Source organism: Panthera tigris, chromosome A1, assembly GCF_018350195.1.
Source record: "Panthera tigris isolate Pti1 chromosome A1, P.tigris_Pti1_mat1.1, whole genome shotgun sequence".
Taxonomy (NCBI): Eukaryota; Metazoa; Chordata; class Mammalia; order Carnivora; family Felidae; genus Panthera; species Panthera tigris.
The window spans coordinates 119,201,816-119,229,667 of NC_056660.1; the positions used below are offsets into that span (position 1 = coordinate 119,201,816).

Genomic DNA, 27,852 nt, shown 5'->3' on the forward strand with positions numbered 1-27,852 from the left:
AAAGATTGAGATCATACTGTGCATATTTTCAGACCACAATGCTATGAAACTCCAAATCAACCACAAGAAAAAATTTGGAAAGGTAACAAATACTTGGAGACTGAAGAACATCCCACTAAAGAATGAATGGGCTAACTAAGCAGTTAAAGAAGAAATTAAAAAGTATATGGAGGTCAATGAAAATGATAGCACCACAACCCAAAACCTCTGGGGCGCAGCAAAGGCGGTTATAAGAGGAAAGTATATAGCAATCCAGGCCTTCCTAAAGAAGGAAGAAAGATCTCAGAAACACAACCTAACCTTATGCCTTAAGGAGCTGGAAAAAGAACATCAAATAAAACCCAAAACCAGCAGAAGACAGGAAATTACATAGAACAAAAAACAGTATAACAGATCAATGAAACCAGAGCTGGTTCTTTGAAAGAATTAACAAAATTGATAAACCAATAGCCAGTTTGATCAAAAAGAAAAAGGAAAGGACCCAAATAAGTAAAATAAAGAATGAAAGAGGAGAAATCACCACCAACACAACAGAAATAAAAACAATAAGACAATATTATGAGCAATTATATGCCAACAAAATGGGCAATCTGGAAGAAATGGATAAATTCCTAGAAACATATACACTACCAAAATTGAAACAGGAAGAAATAGAAAACTTGAACAGACCCATAACCAGTAAGGAAGTTGAATTAGTAGTCAAAAATCTCCCAAAAAACAAGAGTCCAGGGCCAGACAGCTTTCCAAGGGAATTCTACCAAACATTTAAGGAAGAGTTAACACCTATTCTCTTGAAACTCTTCCAAAAAATAGAAATGGAAGGAAAACTTCCAAACTCTTTCTATGAAGCCAGCATTACCCTGATTCCAAAACCAGACAGAGACCCCACTAAAAAGGAGAACTATAGACGAATTTCCCTGATGAACATGGATGCAAAAATCTTCAACAAGATATTAGCCAACTGGCTCCAACAATACATTAAAAAAATTATTCACCACAACCTAGTGGGATTTATACCTGGGATGCAGGGCTGGTTCAATATCCGCAAAACAATTAATATGATTCATCACATCAATAAAAGAAAGGAAAAGAATCATATGATCCTCTCAATAGATGCAGAGAAAGCATTTGACAAAATACAACATCCTTTCTTGATAAAAACCCTCAAGAAAGTAGGGATAGAAGGATCATACCTTGAGATCATAAAAGCCATATATGAGCGACCCAATGCTAATATCATCCTCAATGGGGAGAAACTGAGAGCTTTCCCCCTAAGGTCAGGAACAAGATAGGGATGTCCAGTCTCACCACTGTTATTCAACATAGTATTGGAAGTCTTAGCATCTGCAATCAGACAACACAAAGAAATAAAAGGCATCCAAATCGGCCAGGAGGAGGTCAAACTTTCACTCTTCACAGAGGACATGATACTCTATATGGAAAACCCAAAAGATTCCATCAAAAAATTGCTAGAACTGATTCATGAATTCAGCAATGTTGCAGGATATAAAATCAATGCACAAAAATTGGTTGCATTCCTATACACCAACAATGAAGTGACAGAAAGAGAAATCAAGGAATTGATCCCATTCACAGTTGCACCAAAAACCATAAAATACCTAGGAATAAATCTGACCAAAGAGGTGAAAAATCTATACACTGAAAACTAGAAATCTGATGAAAGAAATTGAAGAAGACATCAAAAAGTGGAAAATGATTCCATGCTACTGGATAGGAAGAACAAATATTGTTAAAATGTCGATACTACCCAAAGCAATCTACATATTCAACACGATCCCTATCAAAGTAACACCAGCATTCTTCACAGAGCTAGAACAAATAACCCTAAAACTTGTATGGAACCAGAAAAGATCCCGAATAGCCAAAGAATTCTTGAAAAAGAAAACCAAAGCAGGAGGCATCACAATCCCAGACTTCAAGCTGTACTACAAAGCTGTAATCATCAAGGCAGTACGGTACTGGCACAAGAACAGACACTCAGATCAATGGAATAGAATAGAGAACCCAGAAATTGACCCACAGACGTATGGGCAACTAATCTTTGACAAAGCAGGAAAGAATATCCAATGGAATAAAGACAGTCTCTTCAGCAAGTGGTGCTGGGAAAACTGGACAGCAACATGCAGAAGAATGAACCTGGACCACTTTCTTACACCATACACAAAAATAAACTCAAAGTGGATGAAAGGCCTCAATGTAAGACAGGAAGCCATCAAAATCCTCAAGGAGAAAGCAGGCAAAAACCTCTTTGATCTTGCCCGCAGCAATTTCTTACTCACCACGTCTCGGAGGCAAGGGCAACAAAAGCAAAAATGAATGACTGGGACCTCATCAAAATAAAAAGTTTCTGCACAGCGAAGGAAACAATTAGCAAAACTAAACGGCAACTGACAGAATGGGAGAAGATATTTGCAAATTTGCAAATCAGATAAAGAGTTAGTGTCCAAAATCTACAAAGAACTCATCAAACTCAACACCCAAAAAACAAATAATCCAGTGAAGAAATGGGCAAAAGACATGAATAGACACTTCTCCAAAGAAGACATCCAGATGGCCAACCAACACAAGAGAAAATGCTCAACTGGAAATGCTCATCATCAGGGAAATACAAATCAAAACCACAATGAGATACCACCTCACACCTGTCAGAATGGCTAACATTAACAACTCAGGCAACAACAGATGTTGGCGAGGATGAGGAGAAAGAGGATCTCTTTTGCATTGTTGGTGGCAATGCAAGTTGGTGCAGCTACACTGGAAATTTCTCAAAAGTATGGAGATTTCTCAAAAAACTAAAAATAGAACTACTCTATGACCCAGCAATTGCACTACTAGGCATTTATCCAAGGGATACAGGTGTGCTGTTTCAAAGGGACACATGCACCCCCATGTTTATAGCAGCACTATCAACAATAGCCAAAGTATGGAAAGAGCCCAAATGTTCATCGATGGATGAGTGGATAAAGAAAATGTGGTATATATATACAATGGAGTATTACTCAGCAATCAAAAAGAATGAAATCTTGCCATTTACAACTACATGGATGGAACTGGAGGGCATTTTGCTAATTGAAATTAGTCAGTCAGAGAAAGACAAAAATTGTATGACTTCACTTATATAAGGACATTAAGAGACAAAACAGATGAACATAAGGGAACGGAAACAAAAATATTACAAAAACAGGAAGGGGGACAAAACAAAATAAATATGGATAAATATGGAGAACATAAATATGTTATGGAGAACATAAATATGGAGAACAAATTGAGGGTTGCTGGAGGGGTTGTGGGAGGGAGGATGGGCTAAATGGTTAAGGGACATTAAGGAATCTACTGAAATCATTGCTTCACTATATACTAATTTGGATGTAAATTTTAAAAAATAAAAAATAAAGTTAAAAAAAGAAAAATAGCATCAAACTGTGATTATAGGAAAAGGAATCACAATAAAAAATAAAAATAAAAAAATAAAATTCTTATCATTAAACTGAAAAAAATATATAGACAGCTGGTGGTTTCTGTGTTTAAACATTTCAATTAAAATGGTACCATAACTTGGGACCTGATTTGTTAATTGTAGCCATTGTCTCTGAGTTTACTGGAAATATTAAAGTAGCAGAGTAGAAGGAAAACAACATGGCTTTGAAATTACACACATATAGCCCTACAGTAATATGTATTACCTTTCCCGAGCTATTTAACCCCATGCACTACCATTCTTCATCTTTAAAATAAAACTTAACATTAATTCCCCTATGCAAAAATGGCTCCAACATTTGGCATCAGGGTAACCTTGTGTGAACTTCATTTTCCTTGTGAATGAACTGTAGGTAGGAATATCTATCTCATTAGGGTTGTTAGCAGGAATAAATTAAATTAGATAATCAGGAAGTATTCCATTCTACATGTTAGTACACCTGTGTTATCAAAAACTATGCTCAGTTATTATTACATTTTTTATTTTTTCAAAAAAAAATTGTGGAAATTTGTTTTGCTTTTTGTTTATATAGCATTACATATACCATATATATATTACATATATATATATGTAATATATATATTATATAATATATGTATAATATACATGGTATACATATTATCCTTGCTTTTGCCTCTTGGCCCACAGAGTATAAACTATTTATTACCTGGCCTTTTACAGAATAAATCTACTGACCTCTGCTTTAGGAGATAGGAAGTACCACTATCCCAAGGCATGGCTTCCTCTAAGGCATATGTCTCATACTAATGAAGCCAATTCCAGGGGCCTGTGGGTAGCAGAGGCAACAAAAGGTAGACACATTTTAAAGACAGATTCTTGTCTTTCAAGTGGGGGAGGGGGGAAGGATTCCTTTTTTTCCTTCCATTCTTTTTAGGGCTAACCTAGAAAGTGCCTTATGGTTAGCTTAACTGTCCCTTTCCCAGATAGATCAATGGTTACGAAACAACTCGTGTTTCATGTGGGAAAAAGCAAAATTGGATCCTTACTTCATGTGCCAGGTGGATTAAAAAAAAAATTAAATGTGAAAAGCAAAACTTCAAAATCCTTAGAAGAAAATATTGAAGCTGCTTTTAATGGCTTTGGGATAAGACAGACACAAGCCATGAAGGAAGAGATCTAGCACCTGAGCCCTATAGAAGTTACCAGGAAAAACCTTGCACATATGTGCACAAGACATCCACAGGACCATTTAGAGACTGGTTTGTGAAAGCAAGCAACTGGAGACAAACTTAATGCTCATAGCAGGAAAACGGACCAGCATACTGCAATATATTAATGAAGTATTACATACTAGTAAACAGAGATTCATGAAGTATGCACATAGCTGAATCTCACAAACTTATGGGTGAAAAAATCAAGTTACAGAAGAAAAGCCTAGTGTGATGTCATTTACATAAAAGTCAAAACACTGCTAAATAATCCTACATTGTTTAAGGACAGGCACAACACATACATACTAAAAAGGTAAAGGAAAGCTGAACGATAAGCCTAAAATTCAGAATATTAGTAACTCTGCTGGGAAGACGTGGATTGCAATTAAAATATAAAAAGGGCATTTCAACTGTACTTAATAATGTTTTTACATTCAATCTAGAGGCAGGGTATGTGGGTATTCATTGTATTATACTTTTTTATCCTCTCGCATGTCACATATTCTAAGTATAAAAATCCATTTTATTAAAAAGGAACCAAGACAACCCCTCCTGTTCCTTTTTTTTTTTTTTTTAGATTTCTTTTTCTTTTTCTGTCTTTTTTTTTTTTTTTTTGGCATTTATTCATTTTTGAAAGGCAGAGAGAGACAGAGCGCGAATGGAGGAGGGGCAGAGAGAGGGAGACACAGAATCTGAAGCAGGCTCCAGGCTCTGAGCTGTCAGCACAGAGCCTGAAACGGGGCTCCAACTCACGGAGTGTGAGATCATGACCTGAGCTGAGGTCGGCCACTCAACCAACTGAGCCAGCCAGAAGCCCCCCTCCTGTTCCTTTATTGGCTTTGCCTTTTGAGAACCATGCTGGTTTTTCCCTCACTTCCCATGTTGCTGAAATGGACATAATTGCTGCCTCAAGAATAGCACAGCTTTTATTTTGTCCAAGACATTTTAATTATTGAACTAAGGAAATGGCTACTGGAGCTTTTGAGGAGTTATGTTGTACTGCAGGAGGCCAGTGCTAACATAGATAAAAGTCCTTGGTACTTTAGAGTAAATTAGGTATTTTTACAAGATAGAGGGCACTGATGAACCAAAAAAAAAAAAAAAGAGAGAGAGAGAGAGAGAAAACTCTAATGGTAGAGGAGCAAACTCTGGCTCACGGGTGATGTGCCTATTTAATATTTTTTTATTGCAATTAGATTAGAAGGACAAAATGTTTAAAAACTAAAATTACATTAGGACTTATTAGGGCAAAATCATGTTTTCTTTCTAAGGTATAGTTAAAACTTCTTTCAATCAAATTAAGAGCTCTGGAAAAGACCATCTACTCATTAATTCCCTCACTTAATAAAATATATGTGCCAGGTGAAAAATCTGATTTGGTTGATATCTCAAACCACAGATATACCTCCTTAAATAAGATTCATTCTTTTTTGCTTTCCTTGTTTGCTCTATAAGTAGGCTCCACGCCCAACACGGGGCTACAACTCATGACCCTGAGATCAAGAGTCACTAAGATGGCTTCACTAAGCCAGCCAGACATCCCTTAAAAATGTCATTTTTAAAAACAAAGATGTCATTCAATATATTCTTCTATACATACTTACATATATATATATGGCTTTGGGATAAGATAGACACAAGCTCTGTGTGTGTGTGTGTGTGTGTGTGTGTGTGTGTGTGTGTGTGTATAAGGAACGCTTTCCCATGTCAATATATATTCTCTTTGAATAAGACTAAGATTTTATTACCAGGTCAACAATATATGCATATTTATATATTCTCTATATAACATGTAAAATATATATTACACATTATATATATTTTAGAATTGAAATGCCTCAAAAATTTCATACAATGTGTTCATCTTATAGAGAAAAAAAAACCAAAGCTCAAAATGACTTAATCGAGGTCTCACCAATTATTAGCACAGCTAGTGCTAAGGGATGTATTTTCCACTTTTAGCTTACAGTTCAAAAGCACACAGGAAATATGTCTTTCTTAACCACACAAAAAGAAGTAAATGTGAGGTGACTATTATATACATATATGCATGAAACATTCATGTTCTGATCTGGGCTACACAACTAAAGAAACGTGAAGAATTTGGAAAGGATTTAGAGGAGAGTGCCAGGGCAATCAGAAAAAGAAATTAAGTTGTGAGTGAAAGCATGAAAGCAGAGAATATTCAGCTTGGAAGGGGGAAGCCAAGGGCCGGACTTGGTTCACAGAAGGAACTTAATGGTTGGGGGCCAAATTCAATGGGAAAAGCTCAATGAGCAAGGCGGGAAAACTTCAAGCAAGGGCCTCATTCCTCCCTGTAATGCTGCAAAAAGATATCAAGTCTATTTTCCCCATCACTTAGAGGGGCAATATAACGTTTTTGTTAAACAGCTGAGAATAGGCAACATAAAATTTTGATATGCACAACAAATGTTACAAATACATCTCATTGCTATTATCAGGGTCAATTAAAGTTGGAATACACAGACCTCAAAAGGACAGAGAGGCAGGGATAGAAGCCAAACCCTGGGCAGTAGTTCTATTGTTTCTCTTAAACATGTTGACAAACTGCTTACTTTTCATCGCTCTTTATTTCAATTCATTAGCTCTGATCTGAATCATAATATTGTAATTGCCAATATGGAGAAAATTGTTTGGAGGGGTACCAACAGCCAGCGCACTCGGCCTCGCGGAGGAGGCAAGGGCAGATGAAATGAAGAGTATTATGGTGGTAGTTAATGAATACTCTCTTCCAGATCTTGGCCAGGGACCACAGGTACCCTGCTCCAGTCTTAGAGGATGGAGGCCCGATCCCGTCTGTCTCCAATAAAGAAAGAGGAGGGACACCAAAGCTGTGATAGCAGCATGCACAGTTTAATAAGAAAAATTTCCCAACCCTAGGGCTGGCATGGATTCATTTGTGAAAGTTTTTGCAAACATGACTATCAGCAAGAATTGTATCGTGTTGTCTGGATGTTTAAAAACTGCTTTACAGTTGGATTTCTTGATAAGAGTGATTTTTTTTTTTTTGATAAGAGTGATTTAAAGAATTAACAGCTTCCTGCTGTTTGATTTCCTTTATTTTAGTACTTACTGCTTTTACACCAATAATGAAAATAGGCTGTATTTTGATACACTGAAAATTTTATATTAGTGTTCATATGACATAGTGTAAGTATTAAAACAAATCTCCTAGTACATATTAGCACAATCTCTCCCACTGTCTTCCTGTTGATTCTGTTAAGGCCCCAGATTCTCCACTATCACCCTCAACTCAGTCTTGATTTTCATAGTCTCAGCTCAGCTTCCCGTTCTGCTTCTAGCTGGGTCCTGGTTAAGACAAGAGGTTCCATGGTTTGTTCATAAATGATTCTCTCTTATTTTTGCGATATGAGTAAGAACAGAAAATCAGTATGACTCTCACGTCAAATATTAAACTCTAACTTTGGTTCAGCAAGGACAACCTTGTTTAAACAACATTCACCTCATTGCAGATGCAGTTTAATCTTTTATTAAACCATAGAAATGATTCAATCTTTTATAGAAAAACCAAAACCATGTTATCGCAGGAAGATTGTGACCTAGGCCAGTCAGAATAAAATATGGTCTCAAGAGATGGTAAAAATTGAGACTGGGTTAAGTATGACCTTGTGACAGACCTAGATATGCAAGGAGTATCTGAAATGTCATTAAAGCTAGAAGATTCTTTTAACAGGACTGCTCAAGCAGTGATGAAAATGTACCACATGGAAACAGTTCAGAAAGTGTTTTTTTTTTTTAAAGTGCATTAAAAAAAACAAGCCGTAAAATGTAAATACAATGCTAAAGTAAACAAACATCCTCTAAACAAACAACCCCATGCAAACAAACAAGCAAAAAAAAAAAAAAAAAAAAAAAAAAAAGCATTTTAAATCATTTTATTAGGAAATTCAACTCTGAGAGCTCAATAAAAATTTATATAAAAAACTGATTTCTGCAGATGTCTGAGTAGAGATGTTGGTTTTAGTCTTTTTAATTGCTACCATGGTACAGTTTAACTCTTGGGAATTGACATAGTAACAAATTGGGTAACAAGGCCTAATGTGAGCAGAGTCACTGTCAGATCATACTATATATTTCATATTCTAAAGAGAACTACAGATACAATTAAAGTACAATTAGAGTAAATGCTGGGGAAGGTCCTGAAATGACTAAATCATGTAAGCACACAGATCCACTGAATGAGAAATTAAAAATGGTCACATTTCAGAACCTTTTACAATAAGCTATGTAAAGGAGTGACCTAAAAATGACATTGTCAGACTTATTCTTCTACATGGGCAAGGAAAAAAAAAGCGCATTTTCAGTGAAGTCTTCCCTTCTGATGTAGGAATAATCTGAAGCGTGGGTGTGACATGATACTTTTACCAGTATTCCCATTCTGCTGCTTGAGTAGTATAAATATGCTGAGGTAATAGAGAACCACAGAGCAATGCTGTTTTGAAAATTAAAACATATAAAAATAGTAGGACTTGTAGGACCATTTCTACCTAAAGAAAAGACTATCAAGTCATACAGCATTATCAAAGATCACAAACTGAAAACTGTAAGCAAATTTATCATGAAATTCTAAGGACCTTTGTTTGATTTATATTTACTTGGAGAAAAAAAATGAAATAACCATATTGCTTTGTCTACTTTTAAGATAATCAGAGTAACTCAAGTAAGTATATAAATTTACAAGTATCTTAAATGTTTCTACTGAGCACATTTGTTTTCTCATTTTTAAAATTCTTTTTGTGCCACTAGTGTTAAAAAGCTATTTAAAACATCTTAATGCATAATCACTCTGCATGCTATCAGATTTAGTGGTAGTTTCAGAAATAAGCCAAATTTATATATGCAAGGTAAGCCTAATTAGTTAGGCTCACAAAAAATGTAATATCCGATTTTCAGAACCTAATGTGCTCAAGAAAGTATTTGTGCTTTTAAATTAGGAGAACAGCTCTGTATTTAATTAGGCCTCATTTGAGGACGTAATCATTTTAATTTATTTGCACAAACACAGGACACTGTGCTCCATCAGCAGACAATGTTCTTCATTAACTAAAGTAGGGACTAAAGTGCACAAGGGTAGACGATGTATTCCTACCTGTGATGCAAGATCCTAACTACACACTGCTAGATTTCATTCTTCAGTTTATAGTCGCCATTCTGAGACATACACTGGTCAATATAAAACACTTTTAAGTAAGTACTCTGCCAATCCCTAGAAATCGATAATATTTAATGTTTTATTTTACCTATTTCCCGGTTATGAGTATTCAATTATTAAAGAACAAAGAAGCTTATTGAAATTCAAGCAATAGTAATGTATTAAAATCCAAACTTCAATAATTAGGATGGTGGTAGAGTTACAAATCAATTATGTCTTCGCTGGTGGTGTAAAATATTAATAGCATAGATTGTACAGAGTGGTGAGAATAGGTTTTACTTAAGCTGTTTGAAAGTAACTACTGTATTCTTGACAAGCTAATGATATGATAGGTCATTCTTATCTACTATTCATAAAAGTACAGGATCCAAACAGGATCCAATTCTTCCTTAGGGCATTCACAACAAACTTTGATATCTTGTTATTTCCATTCCTTCCCCCAAATCCTAAATACATCCTAAAAAAAAAAAAAAAAAAAAAGGAATCTCTTGTTAACTACTGTAACTCTTTGAAAAGGTACTTATGTTTTTGCCTAACTCTAAATGTTTATAAAATATATAAAATGCCCTGTGAGATATATATATATATATATATATATATATATATATATATATATAATATATACATACACACAATTATATATACACATTATTGTTATATGTTATATATACATATATACACACACACACATTATTATTTATTTCTCTCACAGGGCAAGTTAAGAAAATTGTCTGAGTCATTACATCAGCTCTGCTCTATACGACAACAGGCAGATCTCCAATGTGCTCCTGAATTCCCACAATTCTCCACAACTAGGTCACAGTACCCTATAGGAGATTGTAATTTCTAGAGTTCTCCTTTTGCCCAAAGCTCTAAATTCTTCCATTTATATGGAAAAAAGTGTATAACTTCAGAAAGGAAAGTCTCCTTTTTTTTAAATAGGTAATGAATACTATAAAAATAATGCATAATTTGATCTTCAGAGACAACTGTCCTTACTTAGCTTTGGAGTATATTTGAGTTGAGCAATGCCCATTAAAGCTTACAAATAAACTTGGAAAATATCAATGCACAGTACTTAAATTCTAACTGAAATCATGTCGTTAGATACATTTTAAAAAATTCTCTTTGACTGGATGCTTAGTACTTGAGGACATAATTAGCATTTTAAGATTTATAGAATTTTGCACCATCTTTATAACTGTGTCTGGAGGAAGAATGCCTCTTCCTACAAGCTTAGTTACATAGCTCTTGGAAGCACCCACTGGTAAACGTGGTAATGTAACATGGTATTAAAAGTCATAAAATATACATTTATACCATACATACAAGCAGTTATCTGTCCTTGATATACATGCATGCATGCATAAGTAACACATAACACAGTAGCTCCAGTGAGTGAACTTGCAGATCCATTCATGGTAAATTTATTATCCAGGATCAATCACTAAGTGAGCTTGAAGTTATACTGAGTGTGTCTAGTATTTAAAGGTACATGTATATGGTTTTGGTATAAAATGGGCCCTACCTAAAAGCAAGCTAGATGCTCTTCTTGTAACTTAACTCAAGAAAGAGAAACCTACTACAATGCCAGAGAATAAAGTTATTACATATAACTTTTTGAAACATAGTTTTTCAGTTTTTAAAGTATGCATAAATATGGCTACATATATTGCATTTTAAAGAGAAATTTTAGAAGGGAAATTTTGGCTATACAGGACTCACCAGGTAGCAAGCAAACTCTAGAACTAACCTTTTACATTAAATACAATTCCACTATAAAGCTGTTTTGACAGGATAACCGTTATATATAAAATGGGTTTGCATGTAATCATTTTGGAGTTCTATAAGACAAGTAACAATAGTCTCTCAATATTGATTTAAATTAAAAAGTATTATCTTGGGGCTCGGAGAGGCAAAAAAATAAAACAATTTGATCCATTTGGGGAATCTGGCTGAAGATTAATGGTCTAAGTCTAAGCAATAGTAGGGAAATTTAATTCCCAAAGCATCCTCTACACTGATCACTGGGAAAAACTGGATATTCACAGAAGGCACTCATTATATCTACCTTAACAATATTAGTGTGTATTTATAAAATGAACTGAAAAAGACAAAACAAATACTATACACAGATTACAATAAAAAATATTCTAAAACACTTTGGTATGTTTGAAAACCCAGCCCAAAACAAATTAGTGAGAGTATTCCTCTAGGAAATTAAGTATTAATGAAGAAAAACATATTTATATGATTCCAGAGATCAGAAATCATGATCTTACAAGAAATGTGTTTTATTATCTTAACCTCCTTTTATGATTGAAAACTAACTTTTAAAAAGAACCATTGACATCAGTTTGGTGTTTGTTTTTATTTGGTCTGAAAGTCTCCTTTTTTGAAAAAGGCAACATTTTCCTTCCCATAAGGCATCTTTCTCACAACTGTAAATGAGCCTGTCCAAAAATCAGAGGCAGTTTTCTTCAGAAAAAGCCAATGCTGTATCAAAATACAAGATACAGCATTTTCTCATAGATTCTCTGGCAAGAGAACATGACATGAACCAAATAAATTTAATACAAGGAAATAATGTTGTAACTCAAAGTACATTGCTTTTCATTTAATCTCTTTTCTGATTCTATACTAAATGACTTCTATTCTTCAAGCTTAGAATAAATTATGAATACAAGTTAAAACCAGAACCTAATTAAAGAAAATGCGACACCGAAAACAGCAAAAGTCAACTCAACACAGTTAAAACTGGGAAAATTTTAATTACTAAGCATCAAATGCACTTTACATTGATAACTGCAGTACTGAAACTGTGACGTTTTAAATCTATTTCTCAAAAAAGGTTAGTGATTTTCTTTTTCCTAGGAAACATGGAGATACGACTATGAACATTAATGCGTTCAGTCTAGGTCACTATGGTTTAGTTCATGCTAACCTCAACAGGTGCTCACACTTCCTGTCTACAATCAAGTAGACTAGGAACTTGCTGTCTTGTTGAATTTTAGCAAAAACTCCATGAGATAATTTAAAGGAATGTCAAATTTATGCAGGGCAAACTCATAAAACTCTACATTGGGATCACTTTTTTGCTTCAAGTGCATCTAACTTGAGAATACAGGCAATTACAGGCAATTTTTCTTTCCCAATCCCTTGGAAAAACATTTCTGCAGTAAATCTTGTGTCTTCTTAACCAAGACTGGGTTGTTTTTAAGAAAAGATTATCAGCCCTGTGGTTAGTTTCCCACAGTTGATAAAAACCTATCAAAAACATCTTAATATAATTTGCAAGAAAAAAATCTGTTTTTCAAAGGCTGCAGAACAGGAAAGAAATAGCACTTCTTATTGGTATAAGCACAAACATTTAAAGCTAGTCATACTGCAAGTAAATCCAACATAGTATTCAAAAGTTCTATAAAAATGAACAAAAGATGTATGTTTACTTCCACTGCGCCAATAGTCAAATGTTAGATCTGCACGGGAGTTGCACTGTAGCAGTTCGCTGGTCCAATATAAGAGTTCAAAGTCCTTTTGGCTCAATGGTGTCCACATGCCAGATCAATTCAGTTCAAAAAACGGAAATTAGGGCAAAGACTCCATATAACAAAGCACAAGGATATGCTACTAGAAGTTGCTGTCCTTCCATGGCTAATGCAGAAATAAAAATTTTGGAAGCCGAAAAACTACACCAACCAATAATTCCAGCAGTGAGAATGATTCCTACCATTCCTCTGTAACCGAAAAGGAAAAACGGAAGGGGGGGGGGGGCAGTAGATGAGATTAGATACCGTAAGAATATAATAACCCAATTCTAAAGAAAAGCACTTTAAATCCACATTGTACACATCTGAAGAAATGGTCAAGATTTTGTTTTCAAATGCTAAAATAAAGTACCTCACAGTGAATTCAATAATGCTGAATCATTCACATCCACATTCAAAAATCTCATTTATAATTACATTTTATGCCTGTCAGCACAGGAGCCAGGTTTCTCAATGTTGGCATCACTGACATTTGGGATGGATGCACTTTTGTTGTGAAGGGCTGTTCTGTACATTGTAAGGCTGGTCAGCAGAACCCCCGCCTTTAACACTTTTGCATCCCCCAAAATTACTTCCAGACCCTGCCAAATGCCTCCTGAGAGCAAAACTGCTCTGGTTAGAAAATAGTGCATTCATAGAAAATCTCTTTTGTAAAATTCAAATATAAGTGTACCAATCTCAACAAATGAAGAGTCAAGGTTTCTACACTGAAAATCTGAAGCATTTTTACGCAAAGCAGAAACACTGTGAGGCCATCATCTTGCCAAATCTCTAGTATCGAAGAGCTGCTACACGCTCTTGTCCTAAACCGAGGGTAACAAAGCCCCATCACTGGTTGTGCCAGGCACTAGCCACAAGGAGGAGCCTGAACTGTTGATAAAGAAGCTGCATGCTGGCTGTGAGCAGAGAATTTATCAGCAGGAATTTACACCTTTCCTTCTCACTTTACCTAAAACGTTATTTAACAAATTACACACTTAAAGCTGCTTACATATACATCTGAGAACATGGTAGGCTACTAACAGCCTCTTGCCATAAAAAGAATGCTTCATTTTCACTTAAAAAGCTGCCAAGTAGACAGTATGTGTTTTATTATTCATTCACTTAACATATGCCCAACATCTTTAAGAAATTAGCTATAGTCTAAAAACTGTGAGATGGAAAGTATAATTTTCACAACCTGATCTTTTCATGCAATATTTGACTTAACAATCACTACTGTTCAGTGCCAAGTAAACACAAAAGTAGTGAAATTCTTTATCACAGATAAAAGCAGAGATGGTAATAAAAAAATTTAAATTTATTCTTAGTTTCAGTATTTATCACTGAAATTAATGGAGGATAGTCCTCATTCACAACAGGCACTATCTCAAGTTTGATGAATTAGTGATTTATCCTAAACTGATCGTGAGGGAAATCCTACTACAGAGAACTGGTCAATCAACCCCCAAATAAAGATCAGTACTTACTGCAAAGAAAATATCACCGCAAAACTGGAAAGTAGGATCATGGGAAGAAGGCAATATCCAAGGACACTTGCCACACAACCAAATGAAACACCTGTCATACTCATTAAGTTTAGTAAACAGAACATTCCTAGACATCCAATTGCACTGATCCCATATACGTAGCCAAACTGGATTTTGCCAGCCTATGGGTAAAGAAAAGATTATGGGTTAAAAGGGAAAAAAATAAATTATTTTTGGCTTTATTTCACCTAAAAAAGTACATGTAGAAAATATTCAATTTGTGAGCATCAAAATCTGTACACGTATCTATTCTTTAAGCAGAGTAGTAAAACAACAATTGGCTATTATACCTTTCTCAGGAAGTCTGAAGTACCTACTTTCCAATATACATATATTTGGTTTTTCATTTTCCAGGTAGTATATGAACAATTCAGCAAATAAAGACACAAAATCATGCTACAATCACCTTTAAGCAGTAGACTTCTAAAAAGAAATCTGTTTGATTTGAAGCAAATAAACTATAGACCCAAGATGGAAAATCCTGCAGAATGTTTGGATAATAGCCAATATCCCTTGAAAGCAACAAATACCACCAAAAGGAGCTAACAGAAAGGAAGTCAGGATAAGCAGGACACCAGGGTTCTATGGGGAAGGGAGGAGAAAAGAAAAATGACGAACAAGCAAGAAAAATATAATGGAAGATGTATTTTTCTTTCATTATTTTTCCAAACCATTGGTGCAGTTATACAGTCTTTTGACAAACCAAAAAACAAAACAAAACTGAATTATGCTCTTGTAAAAGACATTACTGAACAGACTTAAGACAGTAATGTGTTAGGGGCACCTGGATGGCTCAGTCACTAAAGTGTGTGACTCTCAATCTCAGATCAGGTCATGATCTCACGGTTTGTGAGATGGAGCCCCGGGCTGGGCTCTGCGCTGACAGTGCGGATCCTACTTGGGATTCTCTCTCTCCCCTATTACGTGCACTTGCATTCTCTTTCTCTCTCAAAATAAGTAAATAAACCTAAAAAAGTATTTCCAAATATATTACATTTATTATCAACGGAGAAGTGATGAATGGGTATAATTTCAAGCAATTCAATACCATTCAAAACACATGAAAGATCTGATGTATAAACAGTCTCAAAAATGGCTCTTGGCCATTAAAGAATGTTGTTTAATCTCATACTGAGAGTTTAAACTAAAATCTTACCAGTAACAATGTGGCTCCAAAGGCAAGGCAAAAAACCATGGGTCCTGCCAAATCAGTCTCATTCATGATGCTGCCATCTGCTACTTTTAATGGATGTAACACTGTTAGTGTTTTTTGCCAGATGTGGTCAAAATTGATACCTAATTCTAAAGGAAGAGAAAATAAGAAAGTCAATTAGGATTTGTTGATATATCTTTAGTTTACCAGAATCTATGTTGGAACAGGAGACAGAATGAAACACTCAGCAATATGAGACATTATTGTGGGGAGTCCTCAATACCAGTCTTCCCTGACTGTGGTGTTTACTCCACAAAAGTCTTATTTCTGCTTTGGTGATGGAAAAAGTGTTTGGATGTGACAAAACAAGACATTCTCAGCTACGACTGCGTAAAAAGGATATATGGACAGGGTTCGGAGTAAGGGGTTCTTCACCTGGGGCTTCAGCAATACCTGGAGATGCTATGAAATTGTATATAAAACTATGTTTCTATGCACAGGTGTGCATTTTTCTGAGAAGAGTATTTGTTTGATTCATAGCTTTCGTTAGACTTTCAAAGGATATCCGACACCCTCCACCCCCCCAGCCCAAAATGTTCAGAAGTACTGCTTTATGGGTTTTGGAACAGAATTTGAAAATCACCGTATTTTTCAATGATGTTACTAGTTTTGCCAACTTCTTCCATATAGAATAATCACTACCATGCTATTTCCTTCCATTTCTTCCACTGACAGAATTGAATCAATAATGTGAAGTAAAAGTCAATGTTCACATATTGACCTAATAATCACTTTATAAAGATCTATTAAAAATCTGGTCCCTTATGGCTCAGTGTGGTTTCATACACACTCTGTTCAAAATGGGTTACTTAGTAGAAAACATTTTTTCTGTAACATTATTCTCTCAAAGGAAGGGATAACTTCTCCCAACTCTGATTTATTTTCACTAACCAGCTGGACACTACAGAGTACTCTGCAACGAATCCTACCTTCTAATAAAGGTGGCTCATCCTCAAAGTTGTTTCCATAGAATGGCTGAGGTGTTGTTGGAGTATATGCCTGAGTTGGCTGGAAAATCTGCCCGGTGTATGGCTGTTGTGGCTGCATCATGTCTGGAGGGACAAATCGGCCTTGCTGCGAATAGTCATAGCCAGCATACTGCCTGTAAATCAGAGTTCCATTTCTGAGAATTACGTCAACAGTGAATATCCCTGAGAGCGAGAGAGTCACAGTCACACAACTCCTAGGATAGCTACTTGGCCAGTTTTCGCAAATGGTGTTGAAATGATTACTAGGATCAATATGATTATCTCCAATGGTAAGTTGTCAGTGTTTTTCAGAGAATCTACTTGATGATGCCAACACTCACTTCTACAGCGCTTAAGAATTTTATAAACTATGAAACTTTTAAAGATTAGGTGGTCAAAAAATGAAAACTTAGAAATCTTATCTATTTCTCCCCCTCTAGTAGTATATATAATATAAAGATAGCTGAGGAATAAAATTTATACCTAAGACTATGGATGAAAACTGAACATGATAGACTTTGTACTACAAGTTATGTAATTTCCCACTGTGGTTTGAATCTCCATTGAATGTTCAATCATTCTTTACTCTCTGTAGTATGTTATTTTTTTCCAAATGTGTAAATCTCTTTAAGAACAACCATCAATTTCAAACACAGAGTGGAAAAATTCAAGCCTCTTTCTCGAAAGCTTTCTGAATATAACAAAACATTATTAGTATTACCTTCCATTTTAATAGCACTTAAAATTTTTCAAAGTAGGTATACGCTTACTGTCTCATTTGATATGTGCTGTAGTAAAATCCCGCACTGTAGAAAAAGAGGCTTTACCATGGCTATTTTAGTGATGAGAAAAAACCAAAAAAACAACAGTGAACAGAAGGACATTGAAGCAGTATCTTTAAAAACTTGTTTTACCATGTTCTGGGGAAAAATATGACTTACCCATCAATGGGACTAATCTAAATACACAGTAAGAAATACAGAAGTAAAATAATTATTTTAAAAAGAACTGAGAAAGCTTAAAGATCCTTTAATTACCTTTTAAAATTTTATAGTTTCCTTTTGATAAATATAAGACTAATGACTGCCATGAATATTACTTGAGATTTTAAAATTAAATCTTAAATTAACTGAACATCTTGATTAAAAGCAAATCTGAAGCGCCTGGTTGGCTCACTAAGTTAAGAGTCTGACTCTTGATTTTGGCTCAGGTCATGATCTCATGGTTTGTGAGACTGAGCCCCACAACTGGCTCTGCTCTGAGAGAGCAGAGCCTGCTTGGGATTCTCTCTTCCCCTCTCTTTTTCTCTCTCTGAATAAATAAGTAAGCATTTAAAAAATAAAATAAAAGCAAATCCAAATAATGGGAAAATTTCAAATATACATAACCCTCTGGAGAGCCCAATGGGACTCTCATGATTTATTTACCACTCTAGTCCAATCCAAGCTTAAAAAAAAAACGTTATTTAGTTTTCTGGCTATATAGTAATATAGAATTTGATGAAGCATTATTTTTTTTAATTTTTAATTTTTATTTATTTTGAGGAAGAGGGAAAGAGAGAGAGAGCGCACATATAAGCAGGGGAGGGACAGAGGGAGAGGGAGAAAGAGAATTCCAAGCAAGCTCTGTGCTGTCAGTGCAGAGTCCAACACAGGGCTCGAACTCACAAACTGTGAGATCATGACCTGAGCTGAAATCAAGAGTTGGATGCTTAACTGACTGAGCCACCCAGGTGTCCCAAAGCATTATTTTAACAGCAAACGATAAAAAACAAAATAAACAGTTATGAGTAAATATCCTGTAATATGGCATAAATTACTATGCACTTGTTAAAAAAAAATGAGGTACTTCTATGTGAACTAATAAGGAATGATAATCAAAAAATACTTAGTGGGCAGAAACAAAAAAGACCCAATGTTCAGAATAGTATATGCCATATGCACCCACTCTGATTGTACTTTTTAGAATACATCTGTATCTATATATTTGAATATGTGTATTTTATACACATATACATACATTACGTATAATTACATAGGCTTAAGTATAATGTAACATTTAATATAATACACATAATTATACAGGTAAAGGGACTTGGAAGCAAGGGGAAGTGGAAGACTTAATTTTCACATTAAAAACTTCTGCATCTTTAAAACTGTTGTACATTTATTATTTATCAAAATTCATTTATTCTAAAATGTTACAGGTAACATATAGGTACGTATTAGCTACTGAAAATTTACAGAAATACAAGTCACCTAACTGAATGTTACTTTGTAAAGCACAGTTTTAAGTGTTTAATGTGCATTATATCATATTACGCCACTATAACTTTAGGAGGTTGCTTTTAACATCCTTCCCATTATAAAGATGTATAAACTAATATTTAGGTTAAAATGATTTGCCTATGGTGGTGCCAAGATTCAAAACTAGACTTTTTGACTCTGGGGACCAACTTTTAACAATGATAATAATAATCACCCCCAAATCCTAATTTATGGAGATAGCTATAATATCTTTTTTTCCCATATATGTCTTTTTCCATTTTAGTATGAAATATGTTGATTTCTACTTACTTAAACATACACACACATATCCTACAGGATTAGCAGGTTGAACTGAACTAGGGGAAGAATTCACATTTTCTGATTTAGTACAATATGCTATTATGTTGATCTCTGTTAGAATGTATCATAAATCTAAAACTGGGTTTATGAAACAGCTAGAAAAGCTCCATATGGAGGCTGATACAATCTGCATCAACAGAATGTATTTTATTCTCTCTCTCACAGAAAGACACACACAGAGACAGACAGAGAGAGAGAGAGAGAATATGAATGTGTATGCAATTAAAAAAAAAAAAATGGTACAGACCAGTGGTTCTCAAACTCTTTGTTCTTAGGATCCCCTTTCACTTTCAAAATTTATTACTGGGAAACCCAAATATTTTTTATTCCTGTGGGATGTATCTGTCAATATTTATCATATTAGAATTTAAAACTGAGAAATTTTTAAAATATTTAATGGGGCACTTGGGTAGCTCAGTTGGTTAAGCGTCTGACTTTGGCTCAGGTCATGATCTCATGGCTTGTGGGTTCAAGCCCCATGTCGGGGTCTGGGCTGACAGCTTGGAGCCTGAAGCCTGCTTTGGATTCTGTGTCTCCCTCTCTCTCTGCCCCTACCTTGCTTGCACTCTGTCTCTGTCTCTCTCTCAAAAATATATAAACATTAAAAAAAATTAAATATTAGTTCATTTAAAGTAACAATAAACTTTTCATATATTAGCATAAAATTTTAATGAAAGAATTTCTTTAAAAAATTACTGAGAAAAGTGGCACTGTATCATATTTTTGACAATCTTGGTCCTGTCTGGTTTAACAGAAGACAGCTAAAAATTCTTGTATCTGCTTCTGTTGTCAGTTTGTGGTAATATATTGTCTTAGTCGAAGTATCTGAAGAAAATCTAGTGAGGCAGACAAGTAGCTGGAAAATTATTTAACAACTTTTTCAGATTATCATGGATATTCTTTTCATTCTGCATCAAAATTCAAAGCAAGATGGTAGTTTTTTAAACTTAAGTTGCAACAGAGAAGATGGAACTACTAATAAACATCTTTCTTAAGTTTATTTGAGAGAGAGACAAAGAGTGTGTGCATACACACACACATGCAAGCAGAGGAGGGGCAGAGAGAGAAACCCAAGCAGGCTCCACACTGTCAGCAGGGCCCAAGGTGGGGCCTGAACTCACAAACCATGAGATCATGACCTGAGCCAAAATCAAGAGTCAGATGCCCATGGCACAAAAACAGACACATAGACCAATGGAATAGAATAGAAACCCCAGAACTAGACCCACAAACGTATGGCCAACTCATCTTTGACAAAGCAGGAAAGAACATCCAATGGAAAAAAGACAGTCTCTTTAACAAATGGTGCTGGGAGAACTGGACAGCAACATGCAGAAGGTTGAAACTAGACCACTTTCTCACACCATTCACAAAAATAAACTCAAAATGGATAAAGGACCTGAATGTGAGACAGGAAACCATCAAAACCTTAGAGGAGAAAGCAGGAAAAGACCTCTCTGACCTCAGCCGTAGCAATCTCTTACTCGACACATCCCCAAAGGCAAGGGAATTAAAAGCAAAAGTGAATTACTGGGACCTTATGAAGATAAAAAGCTTCTGCACAGCAAAGGAAACAACCAACAAAACTAAAAGGCAACCAACGGAATGGGAAAAGATATTTGCAAATGACATATCGGACAAAGGGCTAGTATCCAAAATCTACAAAGAGCTCACCAAACTCCACACCCGAAAAACAAATAACCCAGTGAAGAAATGGGCAGAAAACATGAATAGACACTTCTCTAAAGAAGACATCCGGATGGCCAACAGGCACATGAAAAGATGTTCAACGTTGCTCCTCATCAGGGAAATACAAATCAAAACCACACTCAGATATCACCTCACGCCAGTCAGAGTGGCCAAAATGAACAAATCAGGAGACTATAGATGCTGGAGAGGATGTGGAGAAATGGGAACCCTCTTGCACTGTTGGTGGGAATGCAAATTGGTGCAGCCACTCTGGAAAGCAGTGTGGAGGTTCCTCAGAAAATTAAAAATAGACCTACCCTATGACCCAGAAATAGCACTGCTGGGAATTTATCCAAGGGATACAGGAGTACTGATGCATAGGGGCACTTGTACCCCAATGTTTATAGCAGCACTCTCAACAATAGCCAAATTCTGGAAAGAGCCTAAATGTCCATCAACTGATGAATGGATAAAGAAATTGTGGTTTATATACACAATGGAGTACTACGTGGCAATGAGAAAAAATGAAATATGGCCCTTTGTAGCAACGTGGATGGAACTGGAGAGTGTGATGCTAAGTGAAATAAGCCATACAGAGAAAGACAAATACCATATGGTTTCACTCTTATGTGGATCCTGAGAAACTTAACAGAAACCCATGGGGGAGGGGAAGGAAAAAAAAAAAAAAGAGGTTAGAGTGGGAGAGAGCCAAAGCATAAGAGACTCTTAAAAACAGAACAAACTGAGGGTTGATGGGGGGTGGGAGGGAGGAGAGGGTGGGTGATGGGTATTGAGGAGGGCACCTTTTGGGATGAGCACTGGGTGTTGTATGGAAACCAATTTGACAATAAATTTCATATATTAAAAAAAAAAAAAAAAAAGAGTCAGATGCCCAACCAACTGAACCACCCAGGTGCTCCACTGATAAACTTTTTATACTGTTTCACAGAATACAGTAATGTGCTTTGCACTTTGAACGGATCCTTTCTTTACTCATTTTTGATTCCGTAACCTTCACTGGTGATTTAGAAAATATTAGTATGAGTTATACCTATCTCCCAAATATTAACATATTTAATATAAAGACATATATATGAAGGGTAAGTATAAGAAAATCACATTTGTTAATATGACCAATGATTTAATCAGAAAAATGGTTATTACTAGGAAGCTGACAGTTATGGACAGTTTTCCCAAATCCTCATTTTTACCTGAAAACTTGAATTTAACCACTGGCTACACATACTGTCAGTTTTTTTTCTTGAAGTAAGGGGCTCAACTATTTCATCTTCAAGAAAACATGTGCCCAGTACTGAAGTCTAACCATAGTTTGTCAGATGTTCTTTCCAATAGAAATGGTTTTCAAAAAAAAGCAGCTACTTCAGCCTGCGATTCAGAATGCACAGGGTCTTTTCCTAACCACTGCTCTCCAGTACACACCAGAAGTGCTTTAGGACCTTTTCCCATTTCGTCATGCAGCACAGTGCCACTCTGTGTGCACTGAAGGGTCAGGATTTAATAACACGGTAATTTTTACTGCTTCATCAAGGGCATCCGTATATAAAAGTGGTTCCCCCTTACACCCCAGCAAGTGTGTGGCGATGAAGAATATAATGATTACTGGAACGATTTGATGCCCTTGTCTTGATTCACATTCAGGTACTAGCAATTTTATCAACCGCTGTTTTTAAAACATGAGTACAAATGTCAACACACCTAAAAAGGTATATAATGTCTTAGTACTGTTATAAAAATAGTCTTGTCCTTACAGACTCCTTGAAAGGTCTCAACAACCCTCTAGGGTCTGAAGGCCACACTTTAGAATGGTGATGTAAGACTCATAAATGTCATGTAACGAAGAGAAATAGTCCCCAAGAAAACGACTGCTTCAAAAGTGGTGTCTTCATTCCTTCTTTAAGATGCAAGAAAGACAACGCCATGGAATTTTACAGTTTTCCTTTTCTGGTAGGACCTGGTTGGGAAAAATTCCTGACTTGCTCCTGCTGGTTTTAAACTAGAACACAGTATGGTAAATACGATCTGTACTGACTAAATCAACACTGTATTCCATAAAGATATTTACCAGTTAAGTCAAAAATGAAAAAATACTAGCTTTAAATACTTTAAAAATATGTAATTGGTATTTTACAGGCATATCTAACACACAATGTGGGACCTGTCCAATATGACAGTCATAAAGCTCAATAGATTAAGATCAAAGGGCCTTTCACTTGTTGCTGTTGTTGTCGTTATATGAACATATAAATGATACTTATAAACGAAACCCAATTGTGACTGCTAATACATTAAGCTTTCTGTTTTCCTAGGCTTCATCTATAAACTCCTATTTGTTAATTGCAATAGTGGGTATGCAAGTACCTGGAATAAAACTTCATTACACTGAAACAATGCTTACTGGTACACGATTTGACTGTAATGCAATTGAGATAGTTAGCAACAGAATATGTAAACCACCTCCCTGCAGAAAACTGAAAGGAGAAGATGTTAACTGGGATGCAAAGATAAGCCACACCTTTAAGTGATGCAAACACGGACAGGGCAGGAAAGAAAGGCAGAGATAAATACCCCTAGGAGGCTGTAATCCAAATGTCACAGTTCTGTTGAATGCAAACACCATTTAGCTAAAAACAGGCCCACATACAGAGGCAGGTTTTCCAAAGCCCTGTGGCTGCACTCTGACCAATCTTGCATTGATTTTCCCTCTGGTACACTGATTAAAAAACAAAACAAAACAACAAAACACGTTTTTAAGTAAATAAAGGAATGGATATTTCTCAACATGATGTTTCCAATTCTGCTCATTGAAGGAGTCCTGGACCACCCAAACAAGGTTAATCCACCCTGGTATACTTAATGCCTGATGACATTACTTTCAAAGTTCTAAGAAGCTAAGAATATGATGTCCTAGAGATTGGTAGAATGCCTCAGCTAATGTATTTGTTTTCTTTTTTTTTCAGCTAATGTATTTCTACCACTAACACCAAAGCCTATTTAAAAAGCAGGGTGTTTTGTTCTGTTTTGTTCTTAAAAGTTCAGGGCTGAAAGGTTTTGAGATCCCTCTTCCGTCTGCAACTGGCAACTTGTGTGTACTGAGCACAAGGTTTTGGTAAGAAGAGTAATAAAAATGATTATCACTTGATATATAAAATCACCTGATGATTCACAACAGGCAGCTTACACTGCTAAACAGTGTCACTAAGCACTCTGAGTTAACAGTGACAAGGTCTGAAATCTGGACTCATTTAACTTCTAAACTAGCCATCACAAGATTTTAAAATTTTAACTGGTTCTGTGGACTAAATAGCCTAGGTATCCTCTAGGTCCTTCAAGCTCCTACCCATATCTTAAATGATGTAGAAATACTATTAAGAGGAAACAGTTCTTTAACAATCAACTTTTGCACTCAGGCCCACCCAAAGATTTTGCAGAAGGCACCAAACTCTAACTAGGGCAATCCCTTCACACCAAAACCAATGTCATAGATCTTTCCAAAGGAAGGAAGATTATGAAAAATCACCTTCCTGACAAGGGAATGTTGCCACATTCAGTTTTAGGCAATACCAAACATTCAGGATACATGCTTTCACTTTAATCTTGACTAAATAAATGGTCAAAATTGACAAGTTACTTGCTATAGGGTCCTCCACTTCCTCCATAATCATAGGACTGCTGTGAATGGTCATCGATGCTGTAACTTGTCTGGTAGAAATCCGTGTTTAAGTTATCAAAGCCTGACATTGCAAATGATCTGCAAGAGAAGAAGAATGGCAAATACTGTTTATACCCAAGGTCCTACTGAATTCGTTTCGATACTAGGCAAAAAGCCTCAGAAGGCAGTAAATTATTTCTTCTGGAATTTGAGGCACCAGCATTTGGACGATAGGTCTGGGTGGCAGTTACAAAGGAAACGTCTAATCTCGAAATCACGAGCTGGGAAGACAGCTCCATTACAAGGAGCCAGTATGCCCAGGCTCCTTGTCATTAAATTGTTATTACAATTGTCATTACAACTAGGGGAAGGGTCGTGGGAGAACTGGTTCCTTGGAAGTCTAAAAACAATAAAGACGATTCCTCACCTCGGGGGAAGGGCTTTGCCGCTGACAATGCGACTGCCTCTTTGCAAAATAAGGGCTGAGCCTGCCGCGACGGTGCAGACTCCTAGAAAGCCACGCTTGAGGTATAGGGGACGCGTCAAAGCAAGGACCTGAAAGGGAGCGAGGGTCTGAGCGAAAGGACCGGAACGCTGCGCCGAAAGGCGGCAACAAGCCGCGCTGCACTGGACTGCGGAGAAGCCGAACAGTGTGCCACAAGCTGAAACACTCACCAAATGGAGAAGCGGCGGCAGCGGCTCCGGCAAACCCCCAAAACCCCCAAACACCGCTTAGGACCCTGAACTGGCTCCGTTGCTACGTGTCACAAGGCCAAAGAACCGCTTCCGGGGCACGCCCGCTCGCGCAGGCGTGTTGGTAGAGTTTGCGCCTCTCTTGGGTCGGATGTCCCGGCCCTTGGGCGGGCCGGGGAAGGGGAAACCTGATGCGGAGCATGCGCAGTGTCGATTGATCAGTCTATTTGCGGGCCAACGAGAAGGGAAATACTTCCCGAAGCCTGGTTACCGACAGAGGCAGAAAGGCGCAAGCGCAGAAATTTGTTAGTTACTGTCTGGAGGAAGAATTCCTCAATAGACCGGAGACCTGGAGGAGGGTTTGCAAATACTGTCAATAAGCGGACGGAGCCGGTCTCCTGTCCACAAACCACAGAACGCCGGTCTCTGTGGACTTAGTGTAATTCAGACAGTGTTACAGAGTTTAGGTGTATTATTTAATCCTTACACCCTAATGAGATGATCACGCTATTACTCTCCTTTTGTAAGTGAGGCTGTCAAATGTTCATTTAGTAACATTGAATGCAGTGTTGCCTGACATCTCACCTAGTTGTGCTGTTGGAGATACTATGATGAATGCAAGCTAAATGGTACTGCTCACCTGGGATTGGTTGGGGTGGGGTTAACACATAAATATATGTAAAATGGTTACTAATATTGTTAAATCCTCTATAATTTTTTGAAAGAGTGTAATATTCATCTGGGACGGAAAATCTGGAAAGGTACTTTGAGAAGGGAATGATCAAAAGGAGTTAAAGAAAAGTGAAAAGGGGAACAGAAGGGCATGAATATTTCAGGCAGTAAAAATAGTGTGTGCAAGGCTTAGGGTTAAGGAAAACATGGTGTGAGGAAAGGTGTAACCTTTGCACTATTAACATTTTAATCTGAATGATTCTCGTGGGGCAGAGGGGGACAGGGGATGCTGCCTTGTGCACTGTAGAATGTTTGGCAACATCCCTGAACTTTATCAGCTATATGCAAATAGTACGACTCCCATCCCCACTGCCACCTTGTGACAACTAAAAATGTCTCTTGGATAACATCAGAGTTTGGAAATCACTGGTCTAAATGAACCCAGGATGATTAGACAAATGAGGAAAGCCACATAGAAGTTGAGACTGGAGCTAAAGGCCAGGATCAGGGATAGAGTGTCTTGTGGGATTCTGGTACTGGTTCTAAAAGAAAAGGGGAACCACTGAAGGGTATGAACTGAAGAGTAGCATAATTTGATTCTTTTATTTTGATTGCTCTGGCTTCTGTGTGAAATCACTTTCTGTAAGTAAAGGAATTCTAACTCCAAATGCCATGGTGTTAACCAATGAGCAGAACTGTCTTCAGAGCTTATAGCATTAAAATTTATACCACAAGCCCTTACATTATATGCTGGCCCCCAAATCCCATGGTCTTTACAAAGGAAACCAGGCCTTTTCTCTGGGACCAGTTTCCAAAGGAATAATAAAATTTCAGTAGTTAAAAGGTTTTTTTTTTTTCAATATACAAACTATATTGAAACAAATAAAAACAAACAAAAAAACCTCCACACACCCTTCCAAAGGAAAGAGTTATAGGAAAAGGACAAAACTGAAAAACCAAAGAATGTACTCATGAGATGAATGGAAGCTATCCTTTAAAGTATCAGAAAATATCTGAAATAGCTCACCAAATTTTTTAATTTACCAACTTTTGTAAATAACTCTATAATTTTTTGATGTAGTTACCATCTGTACAACTCTTGGAAGGATGACCACTTAGCCTAATTGACTGAAGACAGCCATGTTGTCCCGTTTTATGGCTGTATTTTACAGCATAATTATTAATATTCTCCTTTTTTTTCTATCAAATATATCCCAGTTTGGTTGACAAATTATTTGGTTATACTCTCTAAGCTATATTATCTATGAAACTGAGTTTCTGGTTATCCATTGTATGCAATAATTTATTATTTCATCTACTTAATGTTCTTATGGTTGAAAGAAAATTCTAGTCTCTTTTGTTTCTTCTGATATTTCTA

The 27,852-nt window shown here is 36.3% G+C and overlaps 1 protein-coding gene across 3 annotated transcripts; it reads right to left on the minus strand.

Annotated features, from left to right (window-relative positions):
- Window positions 1-7,726: 7,726 nt before the first annotated feature.
- YIPF5 (Yip1 domain family member 5) lies at window positions 7,727-25,911 on the minus strand. Of its 3 annotated transcripts, XM_042986333.1 has the most exons (7): window positions 25,785-25,910; window positions 25,537-25,664; window positions 25,089-25,208; window positions 17,085-17,257; window positions 16,099-16,244; window positions 14,883-15,064; window positions 12,218-13,602 (listed from the first exon to the last, which is right to left on the minus strand). In XM_042986333.1, the coding sequence occupies exons 3-7, from the start codon at window positions 25,196-25,198 to the stop codon at window positions 13,440-13,442; spliced, it is 774 nt and encodes a 257-aa protein (XP_042842267.1). In that variant the 5' UTR covers window positions 25,199-25,208; window positions 25,537-25,664; window positions 25,785-25,910; the 3' UTR covers window positions 12,218-13,439. The 3 variants fall into 3 exon arrangements, with proteins under 3 accessions (XP_042842275.1, XP_042842267.1, XP_007078007.1); XM_042986341.1 differs by lacking the exons at window positions 12,218-13,602; window positions 25,537-25,664 and adding an exon at window positions 7,727-8,001 and having other exon boundaries at window positions 25,785-25,911; XM_007077945.3 differs by lacking the exon at window positions 25,537-25,664 and having other exon boundaries at window positions 25,785-25,909.
- Window positions 25,912-27,852: the final 1,941 nt, after the last annotated feature.